The sequence below is a fragment of the Phasianus colchicus genome, chromosome 25 (assembly GCF_987193195.1).
Source record: "Phasianus colchicus chromosome 25, bPhaCol1.hap1.1, whole genome shotgun sequence".
Classification (NCBI taxonomy): Eukaryota; Metazoa; Chordata; class Aves; order Galliformes; family Phasianidae; genus Phasianus; species Phasianus colchicus.
This window is the reverse complement of record NC_143460.1, coordinates 5,062,317-5,081,051: the sequence shown is the minus strand read 5'-3', so window position 1 is coordinate 5,081,051 and position 18,735 is coordinate 5,062,317. Positions and strand designations below refer to the sequence as shown.

At 60.4% G+C, this 18,735-nt stretch overlaps 3 protein-coding genes across 4 annotated transcripts; 2 read left to right on the top strand and 1 right to left on the bottom strand.

The window, feature by feature from the left end:
• Positions 1–1,119: 1,119 nt before the first annotated feature.
• On the top strand, positions 1,120–12,202 carry LMOD1 (leiomodin 1). Its single transcript, XM_031608576.2, has 3 exons — positions 1,120–1,914; positions 9,273–10,844; positions 11,356–12,202. The coding sequence occupies exons 1-3, from the start codon at positions 1,654–1,656 to the stop codon at positions 11,380–11,382; spliced, it is 1,860 nt and encodes a 619-aa protein (XP_031464436.2). The 5' UTR covers positions 1,120–1,653; the 3' UTR covers positions 11,383–12,202.
• Positions 12,203–12,841: 639 nt separating this feature from the next.
• Positions 12,842–14,599, top strand: LOC116238734 (uncharacterized). The gene is made up of 2 exons (XM_031608577.2): positions 12,842–13,333; positions 13,983–14,599. Exons 1-2 carry the CDS (start codon positions 12,886–12,888, stop codon positions 14,489–14,491), a joined length of 957 nt encoding a protein of 318 aa, XP_031464437.2. The 5' UTR covers positions 12,842–12,885; the 3' UTR covers positions 14,492–14,599.
• A 523-nt stretch (positions 14,600–15,122) lies between these two features.
• SHISA4 (shisa family member 4) lies at positions 15,123–18,718 on the bottom strand. Of its 2 annotated transcripts, XM_090124477.1 has the most exons (5): positions 18,474–18,707; positions 17,376–17,547; positions 16,084–16,217; positions 15,609–15,788; positions 15,123–15,527 (listed from the first exon to the last, which is right to left on the bottom strand). In XM_090124477.1, exons 1-5 carry the CDS (start codon positions 18,538–18,540, stop codon positions 15,481–15,483), a joined length of 600 nt encoding a protein of 199 aa, XP_089980603.1. In that variant the 5' UTR covers positions 18,541–18,707; the 3' UTR covers positions 15,123–15,480. The 2 variants fall into 2 exon arrangements, with proteins under 2 accessions (XP_089980603.1, XP_089980604.1); XM_090124478.1 differs by lacking the exons at positions 15,123–15,527; positions 15,609–15,788; positions 16,084–16,217 and adding an exon at positions 16,238–17,000 and having other exon boundaries at positions 17,312–17,547; positions 18,474–18,718.
• Between the last annotated feature and the right edge of the window lie 17 nt (positions 18,719–18,735).

Genomic DNA, 18,735 nt, shown 5'->3' with positions numbered 1-18,735 from the left:
CAGCAGCAGGAAGGCAGAGGGAGAAAGCAGCAGGAGACAGCACTGGGGTTCCCCCTGCTCTGTCTGGCTGGAGAGCTTTACGTTTTCACTTAGCACAGGTCTGAGCACTGCTGGCAGCATTTCCTGAGCATGCAGCATTCCCTGGCATCGCTGTGGTCGGTGTAGATGGGGAGCACAGGGCAGCAGGGAGATAGGAGTGATGGGATGAAACGCAGCAGCACGTTTAAGGCTGTGCACTTGGAAACTAGAAACAGCAGTTTCTTCCCCAATCTGGAAAAAAACTCAGTTGTGTGTGTGAATCATAGGAAGGCTATGAGCAGGAGCCCAGATAAGAGAAATCTTAGAATGCAAGCAGCCTGCATCTCCCATGCAGATGGGGAACGTCTGGGCTGCAGCACCAGGCGCCGGGAGGCCCACCTGGAGCACCCCATGTCTGTGCAGGGCTGAGATCTGAGCCATCAGACAGCAGGGAGGGTAGTTGGGCTGGTGAGGAAAATCTTAGGAGAGCTCATGCTGGTGGAGGAGACCAGATGGCTGCTTGCATGGGCTAGGAGAGAGATCTGAGAGCAGGCAGTAAATACCAGGAGGTTGATAAGGAATGAAGAGAAAGGGTGAAGACGGCAGCGTATGGAATGGGTACAAAATGTTGTGCGTGGGGTAAAGCTGCTTTGAAACATGGAGAGAAAGAGCACATCTGCCACGTCCCCCTGGGAGAACTTGCAGATGCCAGGAAGCTTCTGTATGGATTAGGGCGATGGAAAGTAGGTGCCTCCAAGCAAAGCCTGGGCTTAAGGCACTGCCTGAACCAGAAACAGAAGACAGTCTGGAATTCAGCCTGTGCAGAAGGAGGGATGTCTGTGGGGTTGGGTGGGGGGGAATGGGAGAGCTGTGATGAAGAGCAGCTGCAGAAACCCCTGCAGAGGATGGGGAACGTACAGAAGCACTGACCAAGCACCCCAGGGCCGCTGCTGGGCTCGGACCCACGGAGCTGAGCTGGGTGGGCGTGCAGTGCTGGTGCCTCCCAGGCTTTGCACATCCTCTGTGCAGAAAGCAGTCTGCATCAGCACCTCCGTCAGCCCCTCCCTGACGGGCTGAGCCCACAGATGCTGGGGAGCAGCGGGATAAGGATGGAAGGAGCCCAGGGCTGGGTGGGCACGCTGCTGCTGATTTCAGCCGGGAGCTGTCAGGAGCACAACAGCTGAAAATCTGCCCTCCTGTAAGTGGGGGGCTTAGGGACAAGGCTGACCCTGTTACCCTCGGGCCGGGACGTGCCCTCGACCCCCAGCTCCCCAGCCTGCCAGCTTGCGTGCATTTTTGCCTGTTTTTCTCACTCCGTTGGCCCATTGCCTTTAAAAGGCTAAATGCTCCGGACTAAATTTGGTCATGCAGCTCTGCATGGTTCCCTGGAATGTCCTCGGGTTTCAGGCTCCCCCGACAGCACCATTCCCCGCCTCCGCTGGGTTCCATTGGCCAACCCTTGTGCCGAGGGATGTCCCCTCTCCATCAGCACCGTACCCCGGGCTGCGGAGCTGAGATTTAACACTTCAGCACCTGCTGCCGCTGTGGGAAGCAGTTTGAGAGCCTCGGCTCTGGTTTTTTTCTCCTGCTTTGGGTACCACAACAACCGCAACCGTGTCTCGCCAACGGGCCAAGATGTCCAAAGTCGCCAAATATCGGCGACAGGTGAGCGAGGATCCGGACATCGACAGCCTGCTGTCCACGCTGAGTCCGGAGGAGATGGAGGAGCTGGAGAAGGAGTTGGATGTGGTGGATTCCGATGGAAGCATCTCTATGGAGCAGAGTCAGAAGAACCAAGCAGACAACCCTCCGTCCAGCACGCAGAACCGCGACGCCGTGCTCAACCACCACGAGAAGGAGCCCAGGAAACGTCTCCAAAGGGAGCAGGCGGTGGATGTAAGTCCCGTCTCCACACGCTGTGCTGCTCTTTGGGCATGGCTGTGTGGAAGAGCTGTTTGAAGGGACTTGTTGAGGAGCGGTGGGGCCGTCTGGGGGTTGGGGCAGGGAGCTGGAAGCCAAGAGGGGCTTCTGTGAGCTACCCGAAAGCCAAAGCTGCTGTCAGGGAGCTTCTCCTTGCCTCTGGACAGGGCTGGGGGCTTCAGCAATCTCTGTTCCTTGTGGAATAACAGAAGGGAGAAGGTGGGGATCGCCCCCAAAAGCAGATTTTGCCGTAAGCCATTTCCTTCCTGTTTCTCATCCAGCTAAAACTCATTCTCTTATTTTGGTGTGGGTTCATTTATCTCCTTCTCTGTGTCGGATAAATCCTGTAAGGTCTTCACTGGGGCGAGGAAATGTCGTGCCAGTCCTCATCCCGTGCATCTGTGCCTTGCCTTGGTGGCAGCCAGTCCCGCTTCCCTGCAGCATTTATGAACCTCTGCACTAAGAATATTTGGTATGTGCTCAGTGCGTGGGAGGCTGGGAAGCATTTGGTTTCCCTCTCTTTCCACGGCAGGCTGAGCCAGAATGCTGGACAAGGGAACTGAGGCAGTGATCGTGCAGAGCAGGGGCAGGATGTGTGCTTGGGCAGAGCTGTGCACAGCTCCGAGCTGCTCTGCTTCCAATGGCGCTTGGGCAGGAAGGCGAAGGGAGAAGCTCAGCTCCACCTGGGAGTGGCTTTTGGTGCTCTGTTTCTCATGTAACGTTCTGTTGAAAGATCACATCCAGGAAATGCTGTTATCAAATCGTTCTGATAGGCAGCGTGATAACCAGCATGAGATTTTGTGGCTGAGAGCAGGAATCTGTACAGAAAGTAGCAGAAGATGGGTTTCGCTCTCAGCCATTTCTCAACCTCACGGAGAGAACACAAAGGTGTAACAAATACTCCTTCGTTTGCACGGAGCCCTTCACATCTCAGAGCTGTGGTTTCCTGGGACAGGTTGGGATGGTTTATTTCATGCTGAGAAGGATCTCCCCTTCGCTAGGGCGGCGCTCACTGGTGTATGGACTGCATTGGGACAGCAACGTTAATGTGCTGGAAACTGGTCCTATGAAGCAGGCTGGGGAATGAAACATTATGGCATATATTGATGCGTATGACCCTGATGTCAGTCTAAATCTACCAGTGGGAAGTCCCTTGTAAGGAGCTCACACGTTGCCTAGTAAACCAAATGGACCTTTCATCCTTGAGCCACAACTTGTGCTGGGATACGAGGAGCTGACAGGGAAGCAGTGGCATGCTGCAGTGTGTGTGTGCACCCCATCATCCCTGTGTTCCCCTCCAGCTCAGGATGTTGTGCCGTTCTGTTCTGCCACAGAGCCCCCGTCCTGACCAGGGGTCCGAGATGCAAAGAGGGAGAGATGAGCAGGGCAGGTTTCTTTTGGAGCCCTGCACAAGGGGTTAAGCAGCTCTCCCAGCTCTCCCCTGGCCGTGAGGACGTCGCAGCCATCACTTCTATATGTGGTGCTCAGCGTGGGCTGGGGAGCAATTCCCCTCCTTGGCTCACTGCCCCTGGCTGCCAGAGCTCTGCCTGCAAGGCCTTCCCTTGGCTGGGAGCTGCAGACCACCGAGGGTCCGACCCCATCCCTTCCTCCCCTCGCTGTGCATTAGGATGTGCAGAACTTTGCCAAAGTGGGAAGCAGGGCATTTTAAGGGGAAAAGTTTGGGTCCTGCTGGTCTCCCAGCTCTGCCTGTGGTCTTTTCTCAGTTTCAGACCCACTCCAGGCACCCGATTCCCTCCTAAAAGCATGGAGGGGGGAGGCAGAGCCAGAATTATTGCGACTCCACAACAGCACATCGTCTTTCTCTGCGATGAAAAGGGCAAACTTGGGTAACTAGGAGGCAGTTTATAAACAGCCCAAAATAGATGTGAGCTTTGCCCTGACTTCTCTGCACTGCACAGCCAAATGCATAGCTGGGCGATGCATTAATTAATTAATCTTCATTTCCTATTGCCAGCCAGTGCTTGGTGCTGTGCTGCTCCTCCGATGCACCCTTGCCTGTGCCTCTGGGAAGGGCAGATTGGTAATGCTCACCAATGGGTAAATGAGGTCTCTAATTGCTGCAGCAAGCAAAGGCACAGCGAGAGAAGCCCAGGCTGGGAGTATGGTGTTGTTCTGAAGCAGAGGCATTGAGCAGTGTGATTAACTGAGCTGCTGTCACCCGGAATCCTTGCAGCATGCCTCTTCCAAGCTCCGTGGATGGTCTTCCAAAAACCCCTCTGCCCTCCCTGCCTGGTTGCTGGGGTGTGCAGATGTGGTCTGAGGCACACTGGTGGTGTTTAACCGCAGAGAACAAACAGTGCCCTACCTGTGGAAGGTGGTACCCAGGTGAGGTCCGTGCTGGGGATGCTTCTGTGACACTGCAGGGGACCGAGTTGGCATTTTGGTTTCATATTGATGGCCAAATCTGGTTGGTTTTTTTTTTTCGTGGAACCATCTGGGAACAAAACAAGCTGTGGATTTATATAGCCAGGACAGACTCGAGGGGAATCATAACCGAGGGAAAAGCAGTGGTTGTATCATTCCTGAAGCATCTTACTGCTCTGTGACTAACACAGCTGGATTTAAGCTCTGTTTATCAACCCATCCCCCTCCCAAGGATCGCTGCTGCCCCCAGGCTCTGTCTTTCACTCCGCCACACGAGGAGCATCGTTTCCAGGACGGTTCTCTCCCCGAGGCTCACGTTGGTGCCAGGAGCACTGTGTGCCTGGAGGCACCCGGCCCATCTAAGGGCACGAGTGGGAGAAGTGCTGTGCTTCTGCTCAGCCTGCAGCACCGCCAGGAGCAGGAGGGCTCTGTATTTACATAAAGCACAACAGGGATGCAGACGAACCCGTGGAAATGTTTGGAGCGTTGGGCTTATATGGGCCGAGCTGCCACAGGCAGGGAGCTTTATTATCTGTTTATGTTTTGCTGATAAAGAGATACAGGGAGCAGGAAAAGAGCTCCAGTCTCGGCGACGTCTCGCTCTCGTTAGCAGTGTGACACCATCGTTTGTGTGCTGCAATGCTCTCTGTGGCTCAGAGCTGGTACAAATCAGCCATGCTGCCCACCCCAGGCTTTACCACGGTGGGAACAGCAGCTGGGTGCCACCAGCAGCCACCAACGATTTCCATGTGCAGGTCCTGGCAGGGAGGAGGCGTCCACAGGCAGCAGCACAGCGCGATGCTCTGCTCCATCCCTTCCTGCTCATCACCCACCTCAGTCCTCCTTCAGCCTGGTGCAAATGAAACGTCCAAAGGAAGGCTTGGAGATGCACACCTTGCCCCTTGCAGCCCCAGCTGGAGAGGGGATGAGCAGAAGAGCGGCCCCAGCTTGGGAATATCCCCTTTGGTTTGTGCAGGGAAGCAACGCATGGAAGAGGAAAACCCAGATTACTAAAACCAGCTTTTTGTCAGAGAATGAAACTTGCCATTTGCAAAGTACCCAGCAGCTCTGAGGGCTCTGTGGGAAATGGCTGCATGTCACTGTGGACGAGATGGGGCTGTGCTGTTCAGGGAAATGCCATTGAGACTTTTGTTGTCTGCTGTAATCCACCAATGAAGGCAAAGCAAGGCAAAAGTCAGGGCCAGCAGCCGGCCGGTCCCCAGAGGACAGCACTGCATCTCAGAAGGAGCATTGGCCTGGGAAGGGTGAGGATGTGGCCAGCACTGGGGTCAGGAAGGCTGGGCCGGAAGGGAAGGGGACAATGGGAATCTCATGAAAGTGACAGCGATGGTTGAGGTGGGATGGGGAAGAAGCTGTTCACATCGCTCAGTGCATCACACTGGGGGTCACGCTGGGTTTGTGTGCATCCCTTGGTCCTCCCACTCTTTTTTCATGCCAAAAAACCCCGAAGTGCCTGGGGATGGTCTGAGCAGAAACAGCTGCAGGCAGGGCAGTGCTGGGGGCACAAATCACAGGGGATGACCCCCAGCTCACAGCTCAGGTTTGGTGGCTCTCCGGACTCAGGCAAGGATGCAGCATTTGTCTTTGGTTACTCAACATTGACCAGGGAGTGGAGGAAGGGAGCAGCGTGGCTCACTTCAAGTGGATCAGCTTGGATAGAGCAACCCTCCTGCATGCCCAAAGGGCAATGGCACCCAAATACCCAGGAGCATCAAGGGCAAAACGAGCTGTGATTGGACAGCAGGGGACATCCCTGTGTCCTGGGAGCTCCACGTGCCTTATGCCCATCTCCCTCGCCCCTTCTCCCATGGCTGAGCTGCAGGATGGGAGTGTGGATAAGGCCCACAGCCTCTGGCTGCGTGCAGGCAGGATGTGTGCTGCTCCCTGCCCCCAAATCCCCTCTACCACTCGGGATTTGCACAGTTCTCATGGGCTGCAAAACTGTCCTGTTGGCTGCAGGGGGGTTGTTGTCACCCCCTTGGGGACGGGGCTGATCTCTTGGTGCAGGATTTATGCTGCAGCTCTGAAGGGATCTGGTGTGTGGAGCACAGCGCTGTGTGGACAAAAAATGTCCTGGCCAAAGCCAGCATGCAGGAACGGCTCATCCAGCGTTGTTGCTGGGGAGGGAGAGAGTCACAAGGAGACCCCTGGGCTCTGGGTCCACTTTATGTGCAGAAGTTCACCCTTATGGCTAAACTTGTTCCTGGGTTAACAGAGTTCAGCTGCTCCTGCTGTCCCTTGTTGCACTGCTGTGCAGGAGAGCCGTGTGCTCCCCCAGTGTTCCTCAAGAGCAGACATCCCCACAGCTGCTCACAGGACCGTGCCCCTTTGCTCAGAGCCCCCCATAGCAAACAGCACCTGGACCCCCTTTGGAGCCCATCCTCATTTCCCAGCAGTGCTGACGGTTGGTCTGTTCTCATGTTGTTAATGGGGTACAGCTCCTCAAGACACAGCTTCCCCATGGCACAGCTCTCCAAGGCACATCTCCCCATGGCACAGCTCCCCATGTTCATGGCACATCTCCCCAAGGCACATCTCCCCAATGCACATCTCCCCATGTTCATGGCACATCTCCCCAATGCACAGCTCCCCATAGCACAGCTCCCCAAGGCACATCTCCCCATGGCACATCTCCCCATGGCACAGCTCCCCATAGCACAGCTCCCCATGGCTCACACCGTGTTCGCTGGTGACCTGAGCACGTGGCTGCTGCAGCGAGGCAGGCAGCCCAGCACTGTGATGCTGCCCATGAGTGCCTCTTCCCAGGACATGCCTCCGCAAATAGCTTCTCGTTGCTGTGAGCTGGCCCCCTCCAAAGCCAAACATTTATTCTGCTAATGCATTTCTACTGCTCCCCTCTGCCAGGGACTGATGCAACAGCAGCACCGTGCCAGTTGCTCCTTCCCTCCACTTGGGCATGGATTTGGAGAGCCCCTGTGACCCCCTGCCCACCCCAGGAGCCCCCACTCACCACACACCCAATTCTGTGCACAATCCCCATCCCTGCCACCTCCCAATCCAGACACCCAGATCCGTGCTGTTCTCCACCCCAACCCATGCAGTGGGGCTCCAGGTGCAGGGTGCAGCCCTTTGCTCACCCACAGCCCCGTGGCAGCTCAGCACAGGGCTCAGTGCACAGCCCGGTCCCATCTGCTCTCACTGGGCTGCGAGCACTCAGATTCCAGGCAAGAAGTTCCTGGCCTGCTTTGCCTTTTAAGGAAGCATCTGAGTGGGTTTGAGGGTTGCAAATGCTAACAAGCAATGGCAATGCTCATTTTAGTCTATTTAGAGGAAACGGGAAGGCATTTCAGTTCATCAAAACACTGGTGATTAATCAGCCCAGTACCAGGCTGTTTTTATTAGGCTTATTTTTAAAGGTCTGACACGCAGTGTAAAAATATTCCCCTAATAATTGTGCTTGCAGCGGAGGGAATGGCACGGAGGGGTGCTGAGCGCCTGTCCCTGGGTGCCCAAGGTAAATATGGGCTGAAGATGGCCGTGGAGGGGCTGTGGGGATGGCCCAGGCCACGCTGCAGGAGGCAAAGGGAGGAGCAGGGACCGCGTGCATCCCTCCTTTCCCCTTCCCTACCCCCATTCCCTTCCCTTTCCATTTCACCTTCCCCCTCCCCTTCCCCTTTCCCTCTGCACTGGACACGTGGCAGCAGATCAGGGCACAGTTGCTTTAATGATAACAGCAGTAACGATGTGATAACAAGATAAGAGAGATGGCTTCGACTTGCAGGGCTGATTATTTCACTCTGGTTTTGTCTTATTTGGAAAAATCCATTGCCTCCTCTAAGTACGGAAGGTTTTGCAGCTCCTTCTTCCCAGAGTTTTCCTTCCTTTCTTCAAGATCTGCTCATTCTTGGCCAAACCTTCACTCTGCTTTGTCCTGGGGAGTCGGGGAGCCCCCAGCCCTGAGCTGCACAACATGGGTTGGAAAGGAGAAGGCTTTTTGGAGCACTCGGTGTGGAGCTGGGGCTGCTGGCTGCAGCTTGAGGAGTGGAAGAGAAAGAGATAGAGAGCTTGGGAAGCTGTGCAAGGAACTTTCATCCTCAGGCATCCCCAAACTTCCAACCCAGGCCATCCCCAAATGCCTTCAAAAGGCACCTCTGGGCTCAGTGTGTGAGGCAGCAGCACCCCCAGCTCCCCATCCATCCCCACTGCTGGGGCTGTGGACGTGGCTCTGTGCCTCTGTGCCTCTGTGCCGCCTGCCCAGGTTCCGTGTTGGGAAGCCAAGAAATCTCTTAGCTAAATAAACAGCTTCATCCCAGATGGCATCTGTGCTCACTCCAGGTACACGCTGTCCCTGCTGCTGGCCTGCTGGTGACCAAACAGCAGTCCCAGAGGGCTGGCATGGGGCTGGCATGGAGCTGCTGTCGGGTCCTGGCTGCTATTTGGGGGTTCAGAGCACAGCACTGACCCTCACGTGCTCCCCAGGCATGGAGTTAGGAGAAGGAAGCCCAAATTGCCAAGCTCAGCTGCAGGCACTGCTGCAGGTTGTGCCCTGCGCTGCAGGCTCGGTCCCAGCACTGAGCATTGTCCTGTGCCAGGTGCATCCCTTCATAGCACCAACCATAGTGGGAGTGGAGGGGTCCCACAGCTGCACTGCTGTTGCTAGAAGTGAGTCCTGTGCATCATTCCAGGGACATGGGGAAGTGAATCTGGGGTCCCGCAGTCTCTGCCTGCAGAGGGGCGCTCACAAAAAGCCCTCCCCCGGAGCAGGGTTTGGTTTTGCTCTGCAAAACACAGTCTGGAGCTGCAGTGTGGTGTGAGAACACACAGCTGGGGGTGGGGAGGCTTCCCAAGGCTGGGCTGTGCCAAAGCAATGCTGGCCATAATGTCTGGGATGTGACTGAGAGCTGGGTGGTGAGGCTGGAGCTCAGGGAGCCTGACCTGCTAACAATTCCACGATCCTCTGTTGTTAGGAAAGCAGGCTGGACGAGAAGAAGGATGTCAAGAACGGAGAAGAAAAGGGAAAAGAAGCTCCTGCCAAAGACCTGGCCAAGAAACGTGATACAGGAGTGGGGAAAGACTCTAAGAAGGAAGAAAGTGCCCAAAAGACGGAGCCGAAAGCTAAAGCGGAGGCTGAGAGCAAAACCAAGGACAGGAAAGCCATCAATGACAAGGTGAAGGCCATGGAAAACAAGCTGATGGGCAAGGACAAGAAGGAGGAAGGGAAGGGTTCAATAGCAAAGAAGGATGCGGAGAAGGACAAAAAGGAAGAAAGGGGTTCAGCATTAAAGAAGGATGTGGGGAAAGACAAAAAGGAGGAGGAAAAGGGCTCAGCGCTGAAGAAGGATGCAGGGAAGGATAAAAAGGAGGAAGAGAAGGGCTCAGCAGCAAAGAAAGAGACAGAGAAGGACAAAAAGGAAGAAGAAAAGAAGTCGGCATTGAAGAGGGGCACAGGGAAGGACAAAAAGGAGGAAGAGAAGAGCTCAGAATCAAAGAAAGAGACAGAAAAAGACAAGAAAGGTGAAGAGAAGAAAGGCAAAGATAAAAAAGAAGAGGAAAAGACCTCAGCCTCGAAAAAATCCGAGGCGGATGAGAAGGGAAAAGCACAGCCCGAGGCGCAGGCGGCAGCGGAGGGGAAGGAGGAGCCCAAGGCAGCAGCACAGAGCAGCCCCACAACCACCCCCAGCAGCGCCCCGGAGCAGCCCAAGGAGGACGAGGCCTCCAGCATCTTCGACGAGCTCATCGAGAAGGTGAAGAACAACGACGCCGAGGTCACCGAGGTGAACGTGAACAACTCGGACTGCATCAACAACGAGACCTTGGTGCGCTTCACCGAGGCGCTGGAGTTCAACACCGTGGTCAAGCTGTTTGCGTTGGCCAACACCCGCGCCGACGACCACGTGGCTTTCGCCATCGCCATCATGCTGAAGTCCAACAAGGTGCTGACCAGCATCAACCTGGATTCCAACCACATCACGGGGAAAGGCATCCTGGCCATTTTCCGGGCGCTGCTGCAGAACGACACGCTGACGGAGCTGCGCTTCCACAACCAGCGGCACATCTGCGGGGGCAAAACGGAGATGGAGATCGCCAAGCTGCTGAAGGAGAACACCACGCTGCTCAAGCTGGGCTACCACTTCGAGCTGGCCGGGCCCCGCATGACGGTCACCAACCTGCTGAGCCGCAACATGGACAGGCAGAGGCAGAAGCGCCTCCAGGAGCAGAAGCTGGCGCAGGAGCGCGGCGAGAAGAAGGATCTGCTGGAGGTGCCCAAGGTCGGAGCCCCGAAGGGGTCCCCCAAGGGATCCCCGCAGCCGTCCCCAAAAGCGTCCCCCAAAAACTCCCCCAAGAAGGGGGGAGCGCCCGCCGCGCCACCCCCACCTCCTCCTCCCCTCGCCCCGCCGCTGATCAACGAGAATCTGAGGAATTCGCTCTCACCAGCCACGCAGAGGAAGATGGGGGACCGGGTGCCCATGCAGGAGAAGAGCTCACGAGATCAACTGCTGGCGGCCATCCGCTCCAGCAACCTCAAACAGCTCAAGAAGGTGAGCGTGGGGCTGCGGCGGGGCCAACTGCGAGCAGCACCGTGGGGTTGCTGTGCTGCACCGTGGGGTTGCTGTGCTGGCTGAGGTCATTCGGGTGGTGCAGCAGACAGTGCTGGGGACGGAGCGTGGGGCCCACGGCCCCAGTGCAGAGCACGGGTCAGGGACAGACACAAATCCCTTTGCTGAGCACGCAGGGCGGGCAGATCCATCCCTTGGCACAGCCCCCAGGAGGGCACGTGGGGTCAGGAGAGCCATCTCCTGTATGGAGTCGGGGAATCCATCCCTTTTAGGCACAAGGGTCAGGACATCCATAGCGCAAAGCCTCCCTTTCCCAAGGCACCTCGTGCCCCTGACCACACTGCCCTGAGGCATGGGGACAACCAGAGCCTGGCCAGGAAGGGACGGTGACCCCAGAGCTCTGAGAACCCCAAAAGCTCAGACCTAGGGTTCCCAAACCCCATCAGCCTCCACCACCAATCCATGCCCGGTAACAGGACGTTTCCTCTGGCAGGTGGAACTACCAAAGCTGCTGCAGTAGGGAGCGAGACGCTCGCCTTCCTCGTGACTCTCGCCGTGATGAGCCCTTGGGGACCCTGCAGTGACCGACGCCGAGGAGCAGCGATCTCTCTGGGACTGATGGAGGAAGGGCCGGGCCCGAGGAGGGCCGGCGTGGTTGTTGGCCACGGCGCGTGAGAAAGACCTCATATTTATTGTTTGTACAGTTGTGATCCCTCAAGCTCTTTCTGTTGCCAGCACCGTGCCCCGCACTGCTTGGGGACACCGAGGATGGATGGGGAGGGATTGGCGGAGTGTCCCCTGTCACATCCCACCCCAATGCGGAGAAAGGGGCAGAAGGGAGGTGACAATGGGGCAAGGGGTGCACTGAGGGGCTGCATCCCCCAGCCCCATCCAGCCTGAGGTGAGCGGATGGGGACAGGTGGGTCATGGGGACGTGGTCGTGGCGTGTGTCCCCATGGGGTCCCCATGTGGCCAGGAGGGTGATGGAGTGAACATTGGGTGGTGTAGGGGTGGGATCTGGGGAAATGGTGGAGAGCTGGAGCAGGAGAGGGGGTCACAGCTGGGGGTGTCCCCAGGGCTGTCCCACCCCTGCAGGGCATAAGACCTGGCCTCTCTTACCAGGCATTTGTCTCCATGCAGGGACTGAGTGATCCATGGAACTGTGGGGGGGGGATAGCAGCAAGGGATAACACTGTCACCTGTAGTGCCACCCACAGTGTCACTCCACCAACCATGGGCATACGTTTGGGGCCGCAGTGCCTGCCCTGGTGCAAAGCCTCGCTCGTGGTCTGTACACCCGCGGCCACCGCATCGGCAATAAAGCTTCACCCAACGCTTCAGTGCTGCTCAGGGACACAGCGGGGGGCAGCCAGCCCCTGGGCAGCCAACCATGGAGGCTGGGGCCAGGGCCAGGTGGTGGCGTGGGAGGGAGCAATGGGAACACTTGGAGATTGTTCCTATTGAAAAAGACCTCTAAGATCACCGAGTCCAACCGCCAGCCCATCCCCACCATGCCGACAAACCACGTCTTTAAGTGCCGCAAAATAAGGACATCACTCCCAGGCACCCCGGAGCCACGCGGTGCACCTTGGGGCACCCCAAAAGGCACCGTGGGGCCAGCTGGGCTCCCCACACAGCCAAACACAAAGGAGCCATCCCAATCCGCGCACCCCGTCCCGGCCACCGGCGACCCAAACGCGGGCACGGCGATGCCGCTCCGAAAACACCCCGCCGTGCCGCACGCTGCGGCCGCCAGGGGGCGCCACACCGCGCGGGGCAGCAGCGGGGCGCCGTACCGGCGGCTCCCAGCAGGGGGCGCCATACCGCGGGTCGCACCGCCGGCAGCGCTCTCGGTGCCGCCGCCCCGCCCCGCCGCGCTGCCCCCCCCCCCCGCTCCGCTCCCCGCGGCGGCGGCCGCTCGGTGCGGCGGCGGCGCAGACAAAGGGGCGGCGGTGCCGGGGCGGGGGGGGGGGGGGGGGGGCGATGGGCGGCGGGGCGGCGGCATGAGGCGGCGGCGGGCAGCATGGCGGCGGCGGGCGGCGCGGCGCGGCGGGGGCTGCTGAAGCGGAAGCCCAACTTCACGCTGCAGGAGATCGAGATCCTGATGAGCGAAGTGCTCCGCTACGAACCGCTGCTCTTCGGCGCCGCCGCCAGCACCGTGAACGCCTACGAGAAGCAGAAGATCTGGTGGCGCATCACCAATAAGATCAACGCCGCCGGCCGCAACCAGCGCGACATCGGCGAGGTGAAGAACCGCTGGAGGGGGCTGCGCCGCCGCGCCAACGATAAAATCACCCGGCACCGGCAGGAGCGGCAGGGACCGGCACCGCGAACCAACGCGGCCCGGCACCACGGGGCCGCCGGAACCGGCACCGCCAGCGCTGAGCCCGGCCCCGGACCCGCGCCTCTATGGGGACCGCGCGGCGGCGAAGCGGCGCCGCTGCTCGGAGGGGAGCGGGCGGCACCGTGCGGTGTGTGCGGGAACGGAGCGGGGTGGGATGGGGAGGATGGGGTGGGGTGGGGAGAAGATGGGGGAAAGGAGCGGGACGGGGAGGAGGGGGTGGGACAGGGATATGGGGTGGGTGTGGGTGGGACGTGGATATGGGGAGCGGATACATGGGGTAGGGAACAGGAGCGAGGTGGGGATATGGGGGAGTGGGATGGGCACGTAAGGGCCGTGAGAGGGAGATGGGATACGGGGCTGAACCTGGACAGGGATAGGGCCGTGGAGACCAGGAGAGGGACATGGGACACAGGGATTGGGCAGGACGTGGTCCAGGGAGGGATGTGGTGGAGTCAAACAGGGACACGGGAGAGCAGGACAGGGATGGGGACATGAGGAGGGGCTGCGAATGGACAAGGGACACGGGAGTACCGGGATGGGGATGTGGGATGCAGATAGAGGGATGAGGGAAGTGGATGGGGGTGGGTGGGCACTGAGCACACAGCGATGTACAGGGATGCAGGACGTGAGTGCTGTGGGGTTGGGTGTCCCCACGGCGCGGCGCTTCCTGCCCCAAATCCCAGCACCGGGGGCTCCCAAAGGCCACCAGGGGGTGGGGGGTGGCAGCGATGTGGCAGCGATGTGACAGCGATGTGACAGCACTGCATCCTGCGCAGGTGTGAAGGAGGAGGCGGTGAAGGAGGAACCGATGGAGGTGAAGACGGAGCCCTTCCACGACCCCACGGATGGCAGCGCCGTCCCGGCGCGGCGGCAGCCCCGCAGCAGCACCCAGACACCCGGCGAGGGCTGGAGCCCCCCGCAGCCCCCCCAGCCCGACCTGGGGATACAACCAGAACCTCCGGGCTGCGACTTTCCCAGCAGCGTCATCTTCGAGCCGGACACCGAACAGCTCAGTGACTGCAGCGAAACGGGGGGGGGAACCCCCGGAGCGACGGACGGGACCCCGGAAAGCAGCGCCCGGCTCAGCCCGGCCGAGCTGCGCCTCATCCGCTGCAACGAGCGCCTGGTGCAGGAGATGCGAGCCTTCCGCAGGGAGTGCGCCGAGAGCCGCCGGGAGATGGCAGCGGTGCTGCGCAGCATCGCTCAGGCGCTGGGCGGCCTCAGTGCCAGCCTGGCCCAGATCCGCGAGCGCTACCTCGGGGGGCACGCGGCCCCCCAACCCTGAGCCGCCCCCCACCCGCGCCTCCCGTCCCCTTTTTATTATTTGAACTCCCACTTCAATAAAACTCAGCGCTGGCCCCTCGGTTTCCCCCTCCTCAGGAGCCGCGGGTGGCTGAGGGGTTTTTTTTTCATAGGAAAGAGGTTGGGGTGCGGTGCTGAGAGCCCAGAGGTGGGGCGGGCAGCAAAAACCCCACAGCTCCGTGCAGTGCATCAGCACTGTGGGTCCCACTCAGGCCGCCGGGATGTGGCGGTCCCAAATTTAGTCCGCCTCCCTCCCTTCCTCCACCCCCCCCCCCTCCTCCGTGCCGCTGCACGGTGTGAATCACTCCGAAAATAGGCAGTGAATCACAGCCCACAGCGGATGGGGGGGAGACGCGTCCCGGCCCCCGCGGCGCAGAGCGGTGGGGAAATCATTGAGCTGCACTCAGGGCTGTGGGTTTGGTGCTTGTGACCCCAAAATGCCACCGCGGTCGGGGTTTGCGCCCCGGTTCTGTGTCGGTTTTTTTTGGGGGGGGGGAGGGGGAGGAGTTGCTAAAAGGAAATTATTGGTTTGGGGATGTAGGAATGTTCAGGAGGAGGAGGAACGCGACCACATTGAAATCTGTTCCCCCCCCCCGCCTTCTCCTCTACCCCCAAAGGGTGTGGAGGCATTGACACAACACCAATCCGGGGGGACACGCAGTTTAATGCTGCCCATTTGGACCACGGTGCCCCCCCGGTGCCGGAGGGCAGGGGGACCCCCGGCTTCGCTGCCCCCACCTTCATGCACGGCCTCCCCCCCCATGAGCACCCACAATGCGCCCAGTGTGTGCAGTGGGGACAAAAGGCACTCTGTGCTGCTTGTCCCCACAGTGACCGGGGGGGGCGGGGGGCAGAGATTTCCATGAGCATCGCAGGGCAGAATCGCGGCCCCGGGGTGGGGACAGCGGGTTCCCCCCCCCCTGCTGTGTCCCCTATGGGTGTCCCCAGTGAGAGAGGGGTCCCCAGGGGGGCTCAGGCACCGGGATAGCTGGGCTGTGCGGGGACGTAGGGTGGTGGTGCTGCGGAGAGAGAAGGAGGGGGGCTCGGTGTGGGCCCCCCCCAAAAGGTTGTGGTGCTTTTAGGGGGGACCCGGCGCTCACCTGTAGGGTTGTAGACTGGGGGTCCTGAGGGGTACAGCGGGTACTGGGCGGCGGGGCCGCTGGGTGGGTACATGGCCATGGGGGTGAAGCCGGGCTGGGGGGGCACAGGGCCGGCTTTGGGGTCCACAGGGAAGGGAGCAGGTGGGGGTGCAGGATAGCTGGCCAGCGGGATCTCAGGGCCTGTAGGAGAGAGACTGGGGGCTGCCACCCATTGCTACCCTGTGCCAACCCCGACTTCCCTAACCTGCATCCCAAATCCCCCATCGTGCATCCCAAGTCCTCCCTTGCACCCTAAATCCCCCACCCAGCACCCCGAAGCCCTCCTTCTGTACTCCACCCCCCACCCTTTGCACCCCAAATCTTTCCCTCTGTATCCCAAATCCCCCCTCGCAGCCCCAATCCCCACCCTACACCCCCACAGACCCCCATCCTACACCCAAATCTCTCGCCCTCCCTCCCCCCCCCCAGCTCCCACCTTGCAGGGGTGTGCGGAGGTGCTGCCGCCGCTGGTAGAGATAACAGCAGGAGCACATGAAGCAGCAGACGATGGTGGTGACGATGGCGATGAACAGCACCACGGCCGAGGCGATGCCCGCTATGGTCTTAGGGCTGAGGGACAGCGCTCTGATCCCAGAGCCCAAAAGCAGGCACCCAGCAGTGGTGCTCAGCACCCAGAGCCAGCACCCAGCGCCCATTCTCAGCACTCGGATCCCAGCCTCCAGCAGTGATTGATGCCCAGCACTCAACATTGATGCCCAGCACCCAGATCCCAGTGTTCATCAGTGATGCCCAGAACCCAGCAGTGATGTCCAGCACCCAGAGTGATGTCCAGCACCCAGCAGTGACTCCCAGCACCCAGCAGTGATGCCCACACCCAGCACTGATTGATGCCCAGCACCCAGCAGTGATGCCCAGCACCCAGCAGTGATGCCCAGCACCCAGCAATGACACCCAGCACCCAGCAGTGATTGATGCCCAGCACCCACCAGTGACACCCAGCACCCAGCAGTGATGCCCAGCATCCAGCAATGACTCCCAGCACCCAGCTGTGATGCCCAGCACCCAGCACTGATTGATGCCCAGCATCCAGCAGTGATGTCCAGCACACAGCAATGACTCCCAGCACCCAGCAGTGATGCCCAGCACTGATCGATGCCCATCACCCAGCAGTGACACCCATCACCTAGCAGTGATTGATGCCCAGCACCCAGCAATGACTCCCAGCACCCAGCAGTGACTCCCAGCACCTAGCAGTGACTCCCGGCACCTAGCAGTGATTGATGTCCAGCACCCAGCACTGACACTCAGCACCCAGCAGTGATCGATGCCCAGCGCCCAGAACCCAGCAGTGATGTCCAGCACCCAGCAGTGATTGATGCCCAGCACCCAGCAATGACTCCCAGCACCCAGCAGTGATGCCCAGCACCCAGCACTGATTGATGCCCATCACCCAGCAGTGACTCCCAGCACCTAGCAGTGATTGATGCCAGCATCCAGCAGTGATGTCCAGCACACAGCAATGACTCCCAGCACCCAGCAGTGACACCCAGAACCCAGCAATGACACCCAGCACCCAGCAGTAACTCCCAGCACCTAGCAGTGATTGATGCCCAGCGCCCAGCAGCGACTCCCAGCACCCAGCAATGACACCCATCACCCAGCAGTGACTCCCAGCACCCAGCAGTGACACCCAGCACCCAGCAGTGACTCCCAGCACCCAGCACTGATTGACGCCCATCACCCAGCAGTGACTCCCAGCCCCAGCACCTGAAGGCGAGGCAGTGGCGCTGCTGGCGCTCGGTCAGGAGGCGCAGGGGGTCGTAGCAGCAGTACCGCTGGTGGCAGGAGCCGCAGCAGAAGGACAGAGCCTCGCAGTCGAAGCCGGGATGCCACGAGCCGTTCTTGTCCACGTACCACAGGCAGTCCTCGCCCCCCGCCACTAGAGACCACCCTTGTCACCTCGGTGCCACCAGCAGCAGCCCACGTCCGCAGCCCCGGGTGGGGACCCTGTGTGTGTCACTGCACCCCGTGCCTCGCTCCTTCCCGGCCCCACATCCCTGCACCAGACTCCACGCTGTCCCCGTGTCACTGTGCCCCCCTTCGCGTCCCCACATCCCACTCTACTCTGCCCCAAGTCTCCGCACCCCCCTCCATCCCATCCTCACATCTCCGTACCTCGCTGCACCCCACCCTCCTGTCCCCACACTTCACCCCATGCAGTCCCCCCGTTCCTGTACCCTATTCTGTCCCATTCCCACGAACCCACTCCCTACTTCATCCTGCCCCACACCCCCATATCCCGCTCCACCCCTCCCCACGCCCTCATACCCCTATCTACCCACCCCTGTCCCCACCTCTATCCCATTCCCGCGTCCCCACACCCCTTTAATCTGTCCCCACGTCCCCACCCCGCGCTCCATCCCACCCCCCCCTTCCCCCCGATACACCTCCTCATCCCATCCCGCTGCCCCACACCCCTCTCCACGACATCCCCACGTCCCATCCCCGCGTCCCCACATCCCCGTGCCCTCCGCATCCCATCCCCGCGTTCCCCCGCCCGGCCCCACCCTCCCTCGCTCTATTTCTGGCTCTGCCGCCCTCACTCCCGGAATAGCCCCGGCTCCGGCGCCCGGGGACTGCGGGGTCACGGCGGCGGACGGCGGCTCCGCACCGCGCACAGCCCCGCACCGCCGCCTTTGCAGGGCGGGGAAACCGAGCTTCGTGCGCGCCCCCCCCGAGGGCGCAGCGCAGCCGCGCTCCCGAATCACCGCGTCCGGTTGTCCCACGGTCACAGCCGGTGTCACCGGGCCGCCCCGCGGCTCTCACCCCCCCCCCCCACCTCCCCCTTCCGCGTCTCTCACTCACCCAGCGAAGCGGCCACGGCCATCAGCACGGTGCCGGCCAGCGGCCAGCGGCTGCCGGCGGGGCCCATCGGGGGGGTGGGGGGGGGGGAGCGGGGGAGCCGTTGCGCACCCCGCGCGGTGCCGGTGGCGGTGCCGGTTCGGTGCCGGTTCGGTGCAGGCCCGCAGTGACGCCGCAGCCGGTGGAGCTCGGCCGCCGCCCGGTGCCCCCCCTCGGCACGGCCTCCCGCCGCACGCAGCGGCCCCAGCCCGCCCCCACCGGGCGG

Bases quoted from the DNA above. Each gene is read 5' to 3' on its own strand.
- LMOD1 (XM_031608576.2), top strand. From the start codon at position 1,654: ATGTCCAAAGTCGCCAAATATCGGCGACAGGTGAGCGAGGATCCGGAC. The intron at 1,915-9,272 runs GTAAGTCCCGTC...CTCTGTTGTTAG, and splicing joins AAAGGGAGCAGGCGGTGGAT to GAAAGCAGGCTGGACGAGAA. The intron at 10,845-11,355 runs GTGAGCGTGGGG...TTCCTCTGGCAG, and splicing joins ACCTCAAACAGCTCAAGAAG to GTGGAACTACCAAAGCTGCT.
- LOC116238734 (XM_031608577.2), top strand. From the start codon at position 12,886: ATGGCGGCGGCGGGCGGCGCGGCGCGGCGGGGGCTGCTGAAGCGGAAG. The intron at 13,334-13,982 runs GTGTGTGCGGGA...CATCCTGCGCAG, and splicing joins GGAGCGGGCGGCACCGTGCG to GTGTGAAGGAGGAGGCGGTG.
- SHISA4 (XM_090124477.1), bottom strand. From the start codon at position 18,540: ATGGGCCCCGCCGGCAGCCGCTGGCCGCTGGCCGGCACCGTGCTGATG. The intron at 17,548-18,473 runs GTGAGTGAGAGA...GGTGGTCTCTAG, and splicing joins GGCCGTGGCCGCTTCGCTGG to TGGCGGGGGGCGAGGACTGC. The intron at 15,528-15,608 runs GTGAGCGCCGGG...CTCTCTCCGCAG, and splicing joins CCCAGTCTACAACCCTACAG to CACCACCACCCTACGTCCCC.